The 19,126-nt window shown below is 34.3% G+C and overlaps 1 protein-coding gene across 2 annotated transcripts in view; it reads left to right on the top strand.

Moving 5' to 3' along the window:
- Positions 1-19,126, top strand: part of BBS9 (Bardet-Biedl syndrome 9) — a 453,073-nt gene that overhangs the window by 174,371 nt on the left and 259,576 nt on the right. Inside the window, exons 12-15 of one of the 2 annotated variants that reach the window (XM_032871835.1) lie at positions 1,463-1,516; positions 7,158-7,260; positions 9,060-9,164; positions 13,700-13,714. In XM_032871835.1, the coding sequence (XP_032727726.1) occupies positions 1,463-1,516; positions 7,158-7,260; positions 9,060-9,164; positions 13,700-13,714 (277 nt within the window). The remainder of the gene's footprint in view (positions 1-1,462; positions 1,517-7,157; positions 7,261-9,059; positions 9,165-13,699; positions 13,715-19,126) is intronic. The other variant, XM_032871845.1, reaches the window with a different exon arrangement.

Here is a 19,126-nt window from a genome sequence, read left to right as displayed (position 1 = left end):
ATTTCCCTATTGGTAACTCAGAGTGCTGTTTCCTTTTGACTAGGTGTCTCTTTCCAGCTTCATTTTCCCTGTCTTACTATTTTTTCCTTCTTAAGAGATTCCTGAGAGTATCATATTCATCCCATTAGAACACACTGGCCCAACAATTTATGTGGCTATGGTGGCATGGTGTCTTTGTGTAGCTCTTTGCCTCTGGCTATAATTTCATCTTCCCAAAGGACTGCTGTCCTGGAAGTACCTAGGTGTTTAAACATGGATTGGAAAGAATAGGAAACAGGAAATGTTGGTTTCTCTTCTAGATATGTGGACAGCCAAATGTAAAACATTTCCTGGATTTCAGGTTCTGCTAGAGCAAAAAGCCTGGCTCAGTGTTTTATTTTGTCATTATTTATGAAAGCACACATCTAAAAAATAAGATAATTTCTATTAGAGCGGGGTCTTTTATAGATAAGACGAGCATTGCTGTTGTATCTTTTGGATTGAGAAGGTGGATCAGAGTTCATACATGGTTTTCTATGGGTACGTATATAGAATATGCATCTGTCCACTCTTACTTATGCTGATACCCAGTACAGTATAGCCATCCCTGTTGCTTAGAAGTGACTTTCTTAGTAAAAAAAATTCCAGATAAGCTAACTAAAAGCACAATAGAGCTATTCATTGGTTGAATTAGTGATTTTATTAATATTAATTGTTCCCCAGTCATGGATATTATTAGAAAATTATATTACCCTTTTGTCTTATTCTGTCATGGAGTGAGCATTTTTTCCTTTCAATCTACAACTCTAATAAGTAAGTTATAATTTCTAAGGAAATGTTTGCTCTATTATGTTATGCTCTGAATTCTTAAGAGGTAGGATCAAGCAACCCAGGCTGATGTTCAAAGAATGACCTAGTTTATGATATGAACTATTAAAAAAAATACACTTCTACTTTTATTTTATTTCTGGTGTAAGGCCCTTCAAGCTTTGTATCATTAGTTACATGTCTTAGATATATATTATTAATCAGAATAAAACATATCTTTGGCAAGTTGAAAATATAAGGACCTTAAAAGGCTGGCATAATGCTTATCTGAGAAATACAAGGAGGCTTTCTTCTATATAATATAAAGAACAAGTTAATATAATTAATTTCAATACTTAAAATTTTTTTAAAATTTAAATTCAATTAGTTTCAACACTTAAGTAAATTTGGCAAGAGAATAGTTTGATAATAAAATATGTGACCTTTTCTTTCCTTTTTGGAAAAGGTTTCTATTAGCTTATGACTTTCCAGTTGAAGGCATTCAAAAAGCTACATTAACCCTTTTAGTCTGTCATTAGATTGATAAGTCCGTTATGGTTAGTTTCCTATTTTGGTGGTGGGAAGTATATATTGCACCCATTGTGTTTACTCATTGATGGACATGTAATTTGAAACCACTCTTTCCTTCCTTCTCTTCTCAATTCTGTGTTTACAGCAAGCTACTGATGTTGCAGTGGGAACTGACCTTGTCCCTTCAGTCACAGTTAAGGTATTGTACCATGGTCCTAGACTTTATTGTGCAAATGGTATTACACATTTCATCACATCTGCCACTATTGTCTCCCTATGACTGGCTTATGGAAATGTAAAACAAACACTTGAAATTTGTATATTTCCCTCAGCTTTGGATAGCAAAGATAACCTTTATTTTTTTCCTACAAATATAAAACTGATAATTGCATTCATAGCAATGTTATATAATATAAATAATTTTTATGGGTTATGTTTAACCATTATGTTTAAATGATCTAGGGTCTTTTTTCTAGAAACAAAATTAACATTTTAAGTATGTTGGAGGAATTGTGTCATTACCACTTACGATAGACCAACCAGTTGATTACAGCATCATATGTATAAGGGAATCATGCATGCTAATATCTTTCTTCTATATATAATTATGTGTATGTTTGAGAGAAATTTCTGGTCATCTACCTGCCATGACATTAACTTTAAATGGATGTATTTACAGCAAGAAAATATTAAATGAAGAAGCCACAAAGTAGAGTAGTGACAAATTGATAGTCCTAAAAAAATAGAATATGAAGGATGTGGTTTTGGTTAAGATTTTTAGTCCTGTCATTGTAGAATTTTAGAACTAGAACTCAAATGTAGAACCCTCTTAAGGCATTTAGATTAAAGTGTGGTAATCAGTCAGCACGTTATTAAGTTGAAAATATTTATCACTGCCCAGACCTCGGAGCCAGGAAAAGTTGTGGATCTTGGCAATTTGCTTAGTCAAAACTTGGATAGGACTTTATATTTTCTTAGATTATGGGTTGCTGTCCTTGGAGGGGCTTGACAGGGCACCAGGCTTTACCAATTGTGTTCGCTTACACTGGACCCAGCGGGTGGCCCAAGTGTGGGGATCTTTGGTAGAAGTTGAAGGGAGCCCAATCTTGTAATAGTTTCCTAAGCTAATTTTTTTGGATTCTTGCCACTGGAAACAAGGGTGGTCTTTCCCCACTTCTCCCTCCCCCCATCCAATCAAAGGCTCTATCTCTTTAATACTTCTGAGTCTGGAAAAGCAGCAGTGGCAAGAAATCAAACGCTTAAGAAAAAACCAAAAAACAAAAAACCCCTGCAGATTTCCAGGAATGATCTATAGACTTTTGTGTAGAGAAACCTCTTTTTTAATCTATCTACTGATAATGTTCAGACATACACACATAATAATTCAGGAGCACACTATAACTTGCAAAGAGAAATCCTGTACTTAAACCAGAAAACATTGCTTATGCTAATACCTACCCCCCCTCAACTGCTAGTTATTGCTATAAGTAAATACACCTTTCTCACCTATGCAGTTCTTAGGCTTTCATGTGTAATAATAGCCATCTTAAAATGATGGTATGACACTACTGGAAAATTCTCCTTCATTAGTGGAATTTTTATATTTGAGAGTGACTAAGTCTCAGCTCTCTTTCTTACTGCCATTATAAGAGCTCGAGAAAGAATGCAACACACAAGGGTTGCATAAAATCAGCTGGACTTGTACAGCAGACACAGTGACTTCCTGATTCTGTCTGACAGTTTCTCTACAAATTTTGCTATAAATCTCTTCTTATAGCCTTTTATAACAACAGCAGCCAAGATATATAACCATGCAAGTTTCCATCATAATAAATCCTGTTAATTGAGAAAATTTTTCCACCCGTTCCAAGTGAATGAAGATGTGGCTACCTTGAGTATGTGTGTGTGATGCGTGACCGTCTATTACAGGCAACTGAGGCAGAGTGGTTGTTCATACCTGGCTTTTGGAGTCATATTTATGTATCTAGGATAAAATTTGGTATTATATTTCTTAGGATCATATTTTATTTTGTCAGAATCTGAAAACAGCATGGAAAATTCTTGTATTAATGTTTTATATTTTCCCCTTAATATTCTGTAATTATTTTTCTCTTAAAATATGAGGTTTATGATCTAGCCAAGTCTTTAACTCTTTTTTTTTTTTTTTTTTTGGCTCAGACACAAGTCTTCTTTGTTCCTCCAGTTATTTTCATCACACATATCCTTGATTCACATTTGGAAATGCCTAGGCCATTGTTGGGGTTTAATAAATCTGTGCACAAGAGCTATCATGATCTTGCTAACAGTGTAAAATTGTGTGATCATTGTCTAAGTATACATTGTTATGCCAGGCAGAGTCAGAATGTCTGTTCTCTTTTTTTTTTTTTTTTTTTTTTTTAAGATTTTATTTATTTATCTGAGAAAGAGAACGCACGAGAGAGCACAGGAAGGGGAGGGTTGGAGGGAGAGGGAGAATCAGGCTGAGCAGGGAGCCTAATGAGGGGGCTCAATGTGGGGCTTGATATGGGGCTCCATCCCAGGATCCTGAGTTCATAACCTGAGCCGAAGGCAGATGTTTTACTGACTGAGCCACTGAGGCAGTCCATTGTGTGTGTTCTCTTACAAGTAGCTTATTACTACTCTAAGGATTTTCCATTTTCACTTTTAAAACTGAGTTCTTATGATATATTCCTGGTGATAGCTTTCAATTCTCTTGCACACATTGGCTTATTGGTGATTATTTAGCTTCTCTGAACCTCTTTTTTTTAAAACTGTGAAGTGAGGATACTTTTTAAATGCAGGGTTGTTTTGAGACTTAACCACAGTTGATTAAGAGCATGGGCTCTGGATTCTGGCAGACAGAAGTTAAGTGTGGTTCTTTGACTTATAATCAGAGTGGCCTTGGGCAAATTAGTTAGCCTCTCTGAACCACGGTTTTCTTTTCTGTAAAATGATGATTAGTAATAGTACCTGTTTCGTGATTTTGTGAAGATTAAATGAGATAATGCATATAATTTATTAGCATGGTTTCATTAATATAAAAAAGTTGTTAATGGTTATCATTAATATTCTTAATTTTATTTAAATATATATGTGTAGACTAGCATTATATTATTACTTATAGTAAAATATTTAAGTTGTGTCCTATTTATTTAGTGGACCTGGCATAATTTCTTCTTCCCGTAATTACTATCAGGATTTTACTAAAAAGGTATTATGTTGTTTATAATGACCAGATATCATGAAGGAAGATTTGCTTGTGGTATGCAGATTCCCCTCATGTATTCCCAGGGCTTTAAAATTAAAAATTGAGGATTAATTGTTCATTTGTTGTGTTTTTTGTATTTATTTGCATCAATAGTTATCTGTTAAAAATTTTACTTTGCAATTCAAACTTCTTGTGTTTAACTTATTTTTTAAGTTGTATAGAATACCCACATCATTTAAAATGAATGCAAGATATGTACTAAATTTAATTATATGTATATAATGTTTCTGGGCCAGGTGCATATTCCTGGATGTTGTTTCTTTCTCTATAGCATGTGTGTATATGTATATATATTTTATATATATATATATATATATATATATGTATATATGTATATATATAAATATATATTAAGGAATAGCTGATACATGCCTTTTAATTAAGAGAAATTTGCAAACTACTTATTTTTTTTTTAAGATTTTTATTTACATATTTGACAGAGAGAGACACAGTGAGAAAGGAAACACAAGCTGGGAGAGTGGGAGAGGGAGAAATAGGCTCGTGCTGAGCAGGGAACCTGATGCAGGACTTGATCCCAGGACCCTGAGATCATGACCTGAGCCAAAGGCAGACACTTAATGACTGAGCCACCCAGGTGCCCCCAAAATTACTTTTCTTAAAAATAATTTTACCCTTGTACTATGTGAGTTAATGAAATATATCTGTCTCATATACTAGAATCTAATAATTAGATTGAAAATTGCTCTACAGCAAAGGTATGATCTAGAAGGATGTTTCTTAATTCTGTTAGTACATGGGTATCATCTGGGGAGCTAGAAAAAAAAAAAAAACCAATACCCAGAACTACCCCCAGAGATTGTGATTCAGTTGTTATACCAACCCTGCCTGGGCATTTGACTGTGATAAGTCTGGCTTACCATACCAACCACATGGATGAACTCATCCAAAGAATGCTATTCAAAGGCTGGGACTTTTAGGATACAAAAGTGCAAAGAGGGAACATGTGCAATGAAAGTAAGATATTTAAGCTTTTTCTTTGATAGCCTGAAAATGATCCGCCTTTGCACTGTGGCCCAGTAAAAATCCGTGGGCCTAATGGTTTCTGTTGATATTTCTCTTGATGGGGAGTGAGAGAAGTCCTGGCCTTCTCTACCCGTACCTGCCCTATCTCCCAGTCACACTGTGACCCCAGAGTTCTTAGCTTTTTATTCTAATCTGGGAGGGTTTTCTTAGCATCACCATGTAAGAGCCCAGTTTAGAAATGCAGCCAGCTGAGATATGCGACGATCAATATTACCACTCCTTGATATTTTTATAATTAGATCTGTCATGTATTTTTGTGTTAAGCCATGGAATAATGTAGTGCTTTGATATGTATCTAGACTAGTAACTATCCACCTAGTAAGGAAATCCTTCCTTAGAGAATAATTTATGCAAAAGGTGGTGTGCAGATACTAGATAAGGTCATCCCGTTGCCACATCTACACATGAAAAGAAATGAACACATATTTCATGATGTAATTATTCACCAAGCGTAGGGCATATTTTTTCATTTGCTTTTGATAGAACATTTTTAATAGCCTTATTAAGTTATAATTCATATACCATACAATTTACTCATTTAGGAGTTCAGTTCTCTGATTTTTACTGTATTTACAGAGTTGTGGAACCATCACCACAATTCAATTTTAGAACATATTTGTCCCCCTTAAACGTAACCTCATGCTCCCTTCCCTCTTCCATCCTCCACCTCTCCTTCATTCCCATCCCTCAGCAACTTCTAATCTATTTTCTGTCTTTATAGATTTGCCTATTCTGGACATTTCATATAAATGGAATCATACAATATGTGGTTCCTTGTGACTGGCTTCTACCCCTTAGCACAATATTTTTAAGGCTTACCCATGTCATAGTATGTGCCAATACTTCATTTCTTTTGATTACTGAATACTATTTTGTTGTAAGGATATATCATATTTTGTTTATTTGTTTATCAGTTGATGGACATTTGGGTTGTTTCTACTTTTGGCTTTTGTGAAGAATGCTGCTATGAAATCTGTTCACAAGTTTTTGGGTGGACATATGTTTTCATTTCTCTTGGCATGGAATTGTGAGGTCATATGGCAAATTTATGTTTAATTTTTAAAGAAACTATCAAACTGTTTTCTTGCATGGTTGTACCACTTTACATTCCCATCCGCAATGTATGAGATGTCTTTCCTCACATTCTTGCTAACACCTATTTTTGTCTGTTATTTTAATTACATCATTTTAGTAGATATGTAATAGTATCTCATTGTGGTTTTAACTTATATTTCATATTGATTAAAGATATTGAGCATTTTTTCATGTGCTTATTTGGCCATTTCTATATCTCCATTGGAGAAAGGTCATTTAACTCCTTTGACCAGTTTCTAACTGGGTAGAAAGTACCGCTTATCTACTTACCCATTAATCAGCTATTTACGTTACATGTTATGTTTTGCCACTACTCATTTTTTCTCAGATAGTGTTTCCTAATTATTTGCTAGTGATTTTTTACATACTTGTGCTATCCTATCAACTTGGATAAAATGTAATTTTCTATTGATAACAATTTCTGGTTTTTTAGGTCACATTGCAGAGTCGTCTGGCATTGAAAAAAGCCAAATTATCAGTCTATGTACAACCACCTTTAGTATTGACCTGTGATCAGTTCACCTTTGAATTTACGGGTAAGTATTCTGCTTTGGCTTAAAGTCTGTCATGGTGTGAGGTTTTTTTTTAATTAAAAAAAACTTTTTTTTTTTGGTTAGTATGTTTATTTCATGGCTATATTTCTTGTCTGAATAATGAGCCTGGTATCTTTCTACAATCAGTGCTTGTGGTGTTTTGCTTATATTTTCCCTTCAAACATCAAGCATGAATGGTACTTTTTTAAAAAATAGCAATGTTCAGTGAATGGTCATTCAGCTGAAGTAATTATAGATTTTCAAGTGCTTTCCTTAACTAGATGGGCCTGTAATTGTACTTAAATACTATAATTTGGAAGGCTTTCTTTATTGGTGTTTCTCTAGTGAGCTGTTTATTGAATCAGTTATGTCTGAAATAAGAATATTGGCTTTAGAGTCTGGCCAAAATTTGAATCCTGGCTCTGACACTTACTCAATGTGTAACCTTCAGCAAGTTACTTTAGTAATTACTTGGAACCTCAATTTCTTTTAATCTGCAGAAAGGGGATAATATCTGTCTGGCAGGGCTGTTTTGAGGGTTTAATTAGAAAATGAATCTATGTTAAGATATCTCTAATAATGCCTAAAATAGTAGACAGATCATAAATGGCAACCCTTAGTAAGGTTTCTTGGCACAGAATCTCTCATGACCTACCATTTACATTCAAGTTGTCATTAGTCCTCTCAAAATGATTTCTGATTTATCTTTCTGCTCTTTTTCTTTCTTTGTTTACTGCTGCTGTTCAGTTGGTTATTCTGTATCTTATTCATGATGTCAAGAACATATTTCTCTCTTTTGCCTTTGTATTACCAACCCTTACTTGAGTGCGCCTGACAGATAGGGGGAATTAAATAAAATATTGATTGAAACACTGAATGAATGATTGAATGGTTGAAGTAATCTTATAGGTGATATCCAGACATTGGGTTCTCACTTTATTTTCTAATTATTTTCACAATTCTTCCAATTTGTCTTTCTAAAACACATTTTGAACAGTTTATTTTTCCAGTTAAAAGTGTCTTAAGACTGCCTACCTCAGGGGCGCCTGAGTGGCTCAGTGGGTTAAAGCCTCTGCCTTTGGCTCGGGTCATGATCCCAGGGTCCTGGGATCGAGCCCCACATTGGGCTCTGCTCCGCGGAGAGCCTGCTTCCTCCTCTCTCTCCCTGCCTGCCTCTCTGCCTACTTGTGATCTGAGTGTCAAATAAATGAATAAAATCTTAAAAAAAAAAAAAAAGACTGCCTACCTCAGGTTGGAGGTCAAATACATGAATATAGAAGGTGACATACAGTCTGCAAAGTTGTTACAGTTATAGTTACATCCATATGCAATACCCCTCTCCCATTTTCCCCTGCAGTCTGTATTATAGCCATGATAAAGTGTACTAATCCCAGTTCCCAAATTCTCTTGCCTTTTTGTGTACATTTTTTTCTGATCATTCTGCCTATTCATCTCACTAAAGAGAAGCAGTGATGTAGAATATGGGCACCCTTGCCCTGAAGTCAGTTTTCAGTTCTCTCTTGGCTATATGACCTTGGGCAAGCTTCTTAATCTCTCCGTAGCCAGTTTCCTCATGCACAAAAGCTGGGGACAATAATAGTACATACCTTACTGGGTTATTGTGAGGATTAAATATTTTAGTATATGTGCTGCCGAAGCGAGCACTGTGAGGATTAAATAAATTAATCCATGTAAAGTGCTTAGGATGCTATCTGGCACGTAGTGTATGCATAATTTTAACTGTTGTTAATAATAATTGCCCAACATTTTGAAATTTAATACTACTTTCATATTTCTTATAGCACCAGAAATGAATAGAACGGTATCCTTTTCGGTTTATCTGAAAGGGAGATACACACCACCTGAATTGGAAGGAAATGCTGTTGTTTCTTATTCCAGACCATCAGGTAAGCACACAGTTGTTCACAGATTTATAATCCTAATTACTACTTTTAAATAATTGGAGTTATGAGTTAAATGTTTAAGTGTTTAAGACTGAAAGACACATTGTGAAATAATACTAAATGGAAAAATAATTCTTGCCTACTGTTAAATAAAATTGTATGTCCAAATTACTTTTATGTGTTATGGATTATTAGAGAGAAGCTGTTTAACCGATTTCCACATATAATGTTTGATTCTGTCTTCTCAATAGCAAATATGATATATTTTCACACTCAAAGTATGGTATTAGACTTCATTTGTTTGAAGAAAAAAGAAAAGCCTAGTCTGAATTCGTGAAAAAGATTATTATGAATTGCTCTAATATAAAGCAATATTCAGAGTTTCAGACACTGTTTTAATGAATGACTAAATAAAACTCTTTCATATCATACATGTTAAAACATTTAAGAACACTAAAATTACTAAATTAGAATTACTAAAATTTGATCTGTGTTTTTTCAAGGAACTCTTTTGAAACAAGTTATCTTCAGTCCAGTTGAGATTCAGTTAGTGTAAATTTTAACTTCATTTGGTCAAATTTTATAGTTTGGTTTTTTTCCCTATGCAGTGAATTTTTCATATTAACAGTTCGACAATCTGTTTATTGGTAGAATATGAATAGTCTTTTTTTTTTCTGGTGTTTTAACATAGTGTAACTGATAATAGGGTATTTTAGCAATGTTACATTTGTATTTTTAAAACATTTCTATACAGTTTTTTTAGTTCTAAAAGTTTTAGAGATGCCTTGATTATCTCTTTTTTTCTATTGATGTCCACTTTGCATATTTAGCAATGTTTTTCTTTTCTTTATTTCTTTTATTTATTTCTTTTCAGCGTAACAGAATTCATTGTTTATGCACCACACCCAGTGCTCCATGCAATACATGCTCTCCATAATACCCACCATCTGTCTGCCCCAACCTCCCACCCCCTGCCCCTTCAAAACCCTCAGATTGTTTTTCAGAGTCCATAGTCTCTCATGGTTCATCTCCCCTTCCAATTTCCCTCAACTCCCTTCTCCTCTCCATTTCCCCATGTCCTCCATGTTATTTGTTATGCTCCACAAATAAGTGAAACCATATGATAATGGACTCTCTCTGCTTGTCTTATTTCACTCAGCATAATCTCATCCAGTCCCATCCACATTGATACAAAAGTTGGGTATTCATCCTTTCTGATGGAGGCATAATACTCCATAGTATTACTCCATATATATATGGACCACATCTTATCCATTTGTCCATTGAAGGGTATCTTGGCTCTTTCCACAGTTTGGCGACCGTGACCATTGCTGCTATGAACATTGCGGTACAGATGGCCCTTCTTTTCACTACATCTGTATCTTTGGGGTAAATACCCAGTAATGCAATTGCAGGGTCATAGGGAAGCTCTATTTTTAATTTCTTGAGGAATCTCCACACTGTTCTCCAAAGTGGCTGCACCAACTTGCATTCCCACCAACAGTGTAACAATGTTCCCCTTTCTTCACATCCTCTCCAACACACATTGTTTCCTGTCTTGCTAATTTTGGCCATTCTAACTGGTGTAAGGTGGTATCTCAATGTGGTTTTCATTTGAATCTCCCTGATGGCCAGTGATGTTGAACACTTTTTCATGTGTCTGATAGCCATTTGTATGTCTTCATTGGAGAAGTGTCTGTTCATGTCTTCTGCCCATTTTTTGACATGATTATCTGTTTTGTCTGTGTTGAGTTTGAGAACTTCTTTATAGATCCTGGATATCAACCTTTTGTCTGTACTGTCATTTTCAAATATCTTCTCCCATTCTGTGGGTTGCCTCTTTGTTTTGTTGACTGTTTCCTTTGCTGAGCAGAAGCTTTTGATCTTGATGAAGTCCCAAAAGTTCATTTTTGCTTTTGTTTCCTTTGCCTTTGGAGACATATCTTGAAAGAAGTTGCTGTGGCTGATATCGAAGAGGTTACTGCCTATGTTCTCCTCTAGGATTCTGATGGAATCCTCTCTCACGTTGAGGTCTTTTATCCATTTCGAGTTTATCTTTGTGTGTGGTGTAAGAGAATGGTCGAGTTTCATTCTTCTACATATAGCTGTCCAATTTTCCCAGCACCATTTATTGAAGAGACTGTCTTTTTTCCACTGCATATTTTTTCCTGTTTTGTTGAAGATTATTTGACCATAGAGTTGAACATCCATATCTGGGCTCTCTGCTCTGTTCCAGTGGTCTATGTGTCTGTTTTTATGCCAGTACCATGCTGTCTTGGTGATCACAGCTTAGTAGTAAAGCTTGAAATCAGGTAACGTGATGCCCCCAGTTTTGTTTTTCTTTTTCAACACTTCCTTAGCAATTCAGGGTCTCTTCTGATTCCATACAAATTTTAGGATTATTTGCTCCAGCTCTTTGAAAAATACTGGTGGGATTTTGATCGGAATGGCATTAAAAGTATAGATTGCTCTAGGCAGCGTAGACATTTTAACAATGTTTGTTCTTCCGATCCAAGAGCATGGAATGGTCTTCCATCTTTTTGTGTCTTCTTCAATTTCTTTTATGAGTGTTCTGTAGTTCTTCAAGTACAGATCCTTTACCTCTTTGGTTAGGTTTATTCCCAGGTATCTTATCGTTCTTGGTGCTATAGTAAATGGAATTGATTCTCTAATTTCCCTTTCTGTATTTTCATTGTTAGTATATAAGAAAGCAACTGATTTCTGTACTTTGACTTTGTATCCTGCCACATTACTGAATTGCTGTATGAGTTCTAGTAGTTTGGGGTGGAGTCTTTTGGGTTTTCCATATAAAGTATCATGTCATGTGCGAAGAGAGTTTGACTTCTTCATTGCCAATTTGGATACCTTTTATTTCTCTTTGTTGTCTGATTGCTGTTGCTAGGACTTCTAATACTATGTTGAACAAGAGTGGTGAGAGTGGGCATCCTTATCATGTTCCTGATCTCAACGGGAAGGCTGTCAGTTTTTTCCCATTGAGGATGATATTTGCTGTGGGTTTTTCATAGATAGATTTTATGAAGTTGAGGAATGTTCCCTCTATCCCTATACTTTGAAGCGTTTTAATCAGGAACGGATGCTGGATTTTGTCAAATGCTTTTTCTGCATCAATTGAGAGGACCATGTGGTTCTTCTCTCTTTTCTTATTGATTTGTTCTATCACATTGATTGATTTGCGAATGTTGAACCATCCTTGTAACCCAGGGATGAATCCCACCTGGTCATGGTGGATAATCTTTTTAATGTTTTAGCAATGTTTTTTAATAATTATAGTTTTAATTTTGTCTAAGTGAATTTTCTGGCTTATGCATTGACAACTCTATACTCTGAGATGATTTTACAACTTTAATACTTATTTTCAAAATCTATTTCCTCTGCTTTGTACGTTATTTTGCATTAGGTTGTCAAAAATTCATTATTAGCCAGAATTCACCATTTTGATCATTTATTTAGATTTTCAAAATTTGTGGTAATGTAAATATTTTATGTTTAAATGACTTTGAGAAAGCTGGCTTCAGAAAGAAATACAAACTTTCCATAAGGCATCAAAGAGTGATAGAGTTTTTTAGTTGGATATTTCTGAAAAGAACATTGGGAGTTTTAATGTTATTTTAATTTTGAGTTGTGAGATAAAAAAAAAAGAAATATTTGACTAAAATCTCTAGATCATTTATCATTGAGTGTCTCCATAATCATAGGGACTTTTATACATTTTATCCTTGTTACACTTCAAATATGTGTGGTAGGTGTTGAAGCCTTAATTCAACTAAGTATTTCACTTGTTTTTAGGGAAAGGGGTAACACTGGTTGAATATGAATTTAACATAGAGAAATGGGTTATGTAGCAAGTGGGCAAAATGCTTTAAAAATACATTATGAAGTTGTAAAATCAGTCTGTGATCTTATGGTTACACATACCATTTTTAACTATTATGCTTTTCTAAAGACAGAACTTAAAAGATTGTAAATTACTGCTAAACCAAAGAACATAACATTAATTAGTTGAAAGTCAATTAGAAATTAAAATGTAAAAAATGTCTATAAAAGTAAAGGAATACCAAGACACGCCAAAACCAAAAAGACATTATAATATAAATGAGAGTAACTGAAAATACTGTGTATTTGGCCTTGCACTCAAATTTTTTTCCCAACAAATCATTTAGTCTTCTTGATGTCATTTCTATTGAGTCTTGTTTGCTCTTGGTCTAGATCATATACCTTACCTCTTTTTATTTATTTATTTATTTATTGCCATATTTACACTGGAATAACACACTGTCATGGACATCTGAGAATGATTGTGCAAATATATCATTAGATTTCACTTATTCATGTTATACTCTTTAGTTGTGAATTGACTTATTTTTGTTGGGGGCCATTTAAATAATCTGAGAGACTCTCGAAAATTTTAGTTTATATTTTTAAACAGGTGTATATTAAATTTGTATTGTAATTTTACCACAAATAATTTGTTGCATTCTTTCTCTCCTGTCCTTTTTCGCATTACCTCTGATGGATAGATCGAAATCCTGATGGTAAGTGAAATGATGATTTAGGACAAAATGAATCTCAGAACTGAAATTTGGTCTGTGAATTATACCACGGATGAACTATTTTTACAGACTGCTGTTTTAACCACAGATACTTCTTTAGGATGATTCAGTGCCTTCATGTGGCTATGGAGAGGATCATAAATGTTTCTTCTCATAGAGATTTGCCATTCATTATTAGTTGTTTTAGAGTCATGAGAAAGAATGAAGCTCCATGACTGTTTTGGAAAAAAAAAATCAGAAGTGTCATTGACCACTTATATCTGTAAGTTTGGGTGATTTACTCATATGCCCTGCTATCTTATTTTACTTAAAATAAATAAAGAATAAGGAAAAATATGGTGTTTGTCACTGAATTCTAATTGTTTGTTTTCTTTTTCTTTCTTGCTATCTTTTTTTTTTAATTGAAGGCTGGAGTAAAGTGGTCAAAATGTAACTAGGGTATAGGGAAAGAATGGGCACTTTTTGAGTCTTTTGATTATGGGGTGTTTTTGATTATGCTAGTGATTTTGATGTTTGTTCTGTGACCAAAGGGCAGCCACTAAATGGTTTTAAGTATGTCAAAAAGTGCATGGATGTGAACATGCACACACATGCTTTTGCCCTGGAAAGGAGAGGAATAGAAATGTATTGTGGAAAGATCACTCTGACTGCAGTGTGAAGAACTGGTTTTGAAAGACAGCCAAATTGCCTGTCAGAAGCTCAGTTGGAGGTTATTGTAGTAGAGTAGAGTAGAGGCTGTGGAGATGGGGCAGAGATCTATTCAGGCCTTGGCTCAATAGTAGTGAGCACCTCTAATGCACAGATTTTCATATCTGAGTACCATATCTAGACAAAGAGATCAGGGTTCTTCGAGAAAGGGCTGTCCAGGTCTGGAGAAGGGAAAATAAGAAAGCCTGTCCTATATTGTTGAGTCAGAAAACAAAGAAGTAGTCAAGAAATGATCACAGTACATCACAATGGTTCATATGGGACACTTAGAGCATCAAAATCATAATGTAATTATTATAATATATTGAAGACAGAAATAGAATCTATGAGTACAGTGATAAAATAAAGGCATGTATAGAGGGAAAACTCTACAAAAGGAAGTCAGCTAATAAATGAGAGAATCATTATTTTATCTAATATTATTTTATCTAATAAAATATTATTTTATCTAATAAAATTATCTAATAAAATTAGAGAATCATTATTTTGCAAAACCTGTGTAATAATTAGTTAAGATTCATCAATGGACACTAAACTCATTGGAGTAATAGAATATTCAGTCTCAAAACATTACCTAATGGATTACTTTTTAATTACAAGGAGAAAACAGTATCTCTACAAGAGTTATTTGGGGGGCACTTGGGTGGCTTAGTGGGTTAAAGCCTCTGCCTTCAGCTTGGGTCGTGATCCCGGGGTCCTGAGATGGAGTCCCACATCGGGCCTTCTGCTCGGCGGGGAACCTGCTTCCCCCTCTCTCTTTCTGCCTGCCTCTCTGCCTACTTGTGATCTCTGTCTGTCAAATGAATAAATAAAATCTTAAAAAAAAAAAAGAGTGATTTGGTAGCACTACCATAACCAAGTGATTAATAATGTTAGTGTCATTAATATCAGCACAGACATTATATACTACCTGTACTGATGCACATATCTTTTGAGACATACAAATTGTCTGTTTTCTCTATATCTGTTGTCTGTTTTCTGTATGTCCAAATAGATCCACTGTTCTCTCTGATCAGAGTACCATGAGCACTTATTCTGTGTGCCTATTTCTTATCTTGTTTAGAATTTGTGGGACAATGTCATCAAGATTATGACCCCTTGAAATTACCTGGGCCAATGTTGGTTATTACCTGTTTATCTTTAATATCTTTAAAGAAATCTTTATTTATGAATCTACTGCAATACCTATCATAATATGAATTTCATTACCTTTGTTCCTTAGGTTTCCCTAGTAGATTTTGGGCTCTTCAGGAGCAGGGTTCAAGTACTCATCTTTGAATTGTGTGATGTCAGGGTAAATGACAGGCACTTAGTTATCCTACTTTATTTTTCTTTCTAGACACAGACTTAATGTGGTGGTTTCAGTTTATTATATTTTAAGATAAATATTAGATAATAATATTAATAATAAATATTAGATAATATTAATAATAAATACTTAAAAATGATGGCAGTAATATACTCATACAGTGTTGGTAATGCCAACAACCTGAGTTGCATTGTATCTGGGAGGTGAAAATATATGAGAAACATTTTATAGGAGTAAGTGTTTAGCTTAATAACATGAAGTATACTTGTCAAATTAGGATTTGGGTTATTAAAAATAACTGATTATTAACAGTGAATATTTACATTTTACTTGGCAAGATTGAATTTAGCTGGTAAGATTTTATACTAACTTTTGTAAAATACCATATTATTTAAATGATTTATTTTATCTTTAAAAAATTAGTAAAGGTTATTATTGGAAGGAATTTATTCTCTCTTACTGTAAATTCAGCCCAAACCATGAGAAAAATATCCCAATACATGGAAATTTTAGTATTTCAATACAAAGTTAATAATCTCTTATGATATATTTTAAAATTATAATTAAGCTTTAGGGAGTAGGATTGCAATATTCAGCTTCACCTACTTGGCAAAATTAAATAATATGTTGCTACTTAGATCTTAACTTAGACACAAGGCTTCAAATTTCAAAGACTTGTCCATTTTATTGGCCTGATCTGTTCAGTCTCTTTGCAGATAAGCAGTCCTGCTTTTACATGTGGAAAAAGAGAAGCAAAGGAGGTTTTATGTTGTCCCTTATGGGTTATGAGTTAGTCTCCATTATGTCTGCATTAAAGTTACATGACATGGGCAGTGTAAAACATGACTGCAGATGGGACACAGTATGTAGCCAGACATAACAGGAAGGGATCAAGGAAGTTCTGGCTCCCAGACATTGCTACTGCTTTGGGGTTCCTTGTTTTCAAAATGAAATGACTCTAGCAGGCCCCTGGAAAGAGTTCTGAAGGCATTATATAGATGTGTAATATATATAGTTATTCTACTCTGATATATATGTTCTTTTTTCCTTTCCCCCCACCCACCAAAGCACATTTTGGCTTCTCTCTTGACAGTGATACTGGGCTCTTGGGTGTGCCAGGTATAATTAGAATTCTTTTCCTGAAGAAATTGTTCTGTCAAGAGTGGTTTTGATGTGAATTTTCTCTGTAAGTGTTAAATAATTTTGTGATTAATTGCACCAGAGTAGTTGCGACCATCCATTTCCTCTGTTAGGCTAGAAGGGGAAGTGTCTTAAGGAAAGGTGATTATATTTGGTAAAAAACTGTAGAACAAAGTCAGTCTGATGAACAAGTAGGCCAATATTTGAGTATTATAAATGACCTTTTTTTTTTTTTTCTTAGCATAACACTCAGAAAGTTATTTGAATAAGCCAGATACAGGGCCTGTTTTGCCAACTACATAGAGAAAATATCACTGATGGTAGGCAAAGTTACAACCAATTAGACTTTCAGCTAAGTTGAAAGCTATTCTAGTAGAAAATTTGTAAAGTCTTTAAATACATGTAATTCTTTCCTTCCTTATTATGTAGGTACATACATGCATGCATTCAAACACATCTCTATACGTCTGGCTTCAGGTTCTTAGATGCAGTCACAGCACAGCCTGAAGAGTAAGTTGGTAGCCAAATTTACATTTTAGGTTTTTTTAAAAAAAGTGAAGCTCAATAGAAATATGCCTCTGATAAAAACCCCATGTCTAAATATAGGAGATTATATTTTAAAAGACTGGGGTTTAAATTTAAGGGGAAGTGGTGTTAAATACTGGCATTGCAATTTTTCTTTTTAAAGGTGATTTCCTTAAACTGGTTTCTAAAAGATTTCATATCCACCCCCCCACAAGGTAAAACTTTTCAAGCTGCCAGCATTTAAAGAATAGCCATAATCATTTTATTAAGTAGGAGTATCATCATTTTTCAAAATAATGTTTTCCAAATGTCCTATGAAACAGGTTTACAATTCTTGGGTAGAAAAGAAATTCTGGAGGGTTTCTACAAATCTTAGCAACTGTAGACCATTGCCCTAGTGTGTGATATTGTCATTAACTGACCTGAATTGTGAATTGAGTTATAATGTATTTCCCTTCTTGGGTTCATTAGTGCTTGCAAGCCATTTGTTTCAATTTCTGAAAACATATTTATACAACCAGTTTCTTTAGCTCTAGGTTCCTGGAGATTTAGGGTAATAATCTTCAAATATATGGAATCAGTAATGTAAGGCCAGTGTTATTCATTGTGATTAATTTTTTTTTTTTACCACCAACTCAAGTACTACCTATCTGATCCAAGTAAAGTAGAACCACAGTGTTAGCAGTATAGTTTTAGAAGAAGAACATTTATAGTCGAATTTTGTTTGAACACTTAACTCAGCTTTTGGGTGAAATACTTAGAAAAGTAGCTTCTCTTGATACATATACAGAATTATCAAAAGATGAAGGATTTTTTTCCATTACTACATTCATTAAAAATAAAGGAAATGGAAATAGGTTTTAGTGTCCTTGTTATTTCCAGGCTGCATCTATTAATCAAGGCTGCAATTTATATATTATAGAGGAAACATATTAGTAGGTATATTTCCGTAATTTGGGGATATATGGAATATATGAAATTGGAAAAAATAATGTTTTATAATATTTTTTATGGTGATACTGATAGTTGTGGTTTGAGCAGTAGCTTAGATCATGTTACCATAATATTTTGAGTCAAAACATTTCATCATTATAAAGTACAAATACACATGCCTCTAAAACCTCACAGAATGTCAGGAAATAATGCCTTGGGAGCTTTCCTGAAGAGACATCAGTTATAATTTGCATCTAGGATTCCAGGAGAAGTGAATTTAACATCTGTTGGTTATGAGCAAAAAAATGAGCTATGTAAAATTTAATGGATAATAGATTATGTTGAAGAGAATCACAAATATGCTCCACATGCTCTGAAAAAGTATTTAATTGACCTCATATATCAGTATGCTTGCCATTGTTGATGATCTCTCACGATCCTCGTGAATAAGTAGTGCGGGAAAGTATACTCCCAGCTTGGATGTCAAGCAAGCTCACAACTCCAATTGGCATTAACAGAATATGTCGCTAATTCTGGGGATCCTGCTTTGGGATCATGTCCCCAAGCTTTAACTGCTTCTGCTTATGCTATTTTTAAGCCGCTCACTGACTCCATTTTAAAGAGATAAAGGAATTAATGTGTGGATACATCAAGTAGAGTAGGACATTTTAAGTTTTTCATTTCTCTACAGCAATATAGTAAGATAGAGGTTTCAGTATATTACCTTTTATCTTATCCAATCAAAGGTGGAATCCTAGAATACAAGGAGAGAATACTGA

Source organism: Lontra canadensis, unplaced genomic scaffold (genome assembly GCF_010015895.1).
Source record: "Lontra canadensis isolate GAN:19392208 unplaced genomic scaffold, GSC_riverotter_1.0 scaffold2, whole genome shotgun sequence".
Lineage (NCBI taxonomy): Eukaryota > Metazoa > Chordata > Mammalia > Carnivora > Mustelidae > Lontra > Lontra canadensis.
This window is presented reverse-complemented; position numbering and strand designations above follow the sequence as displayed.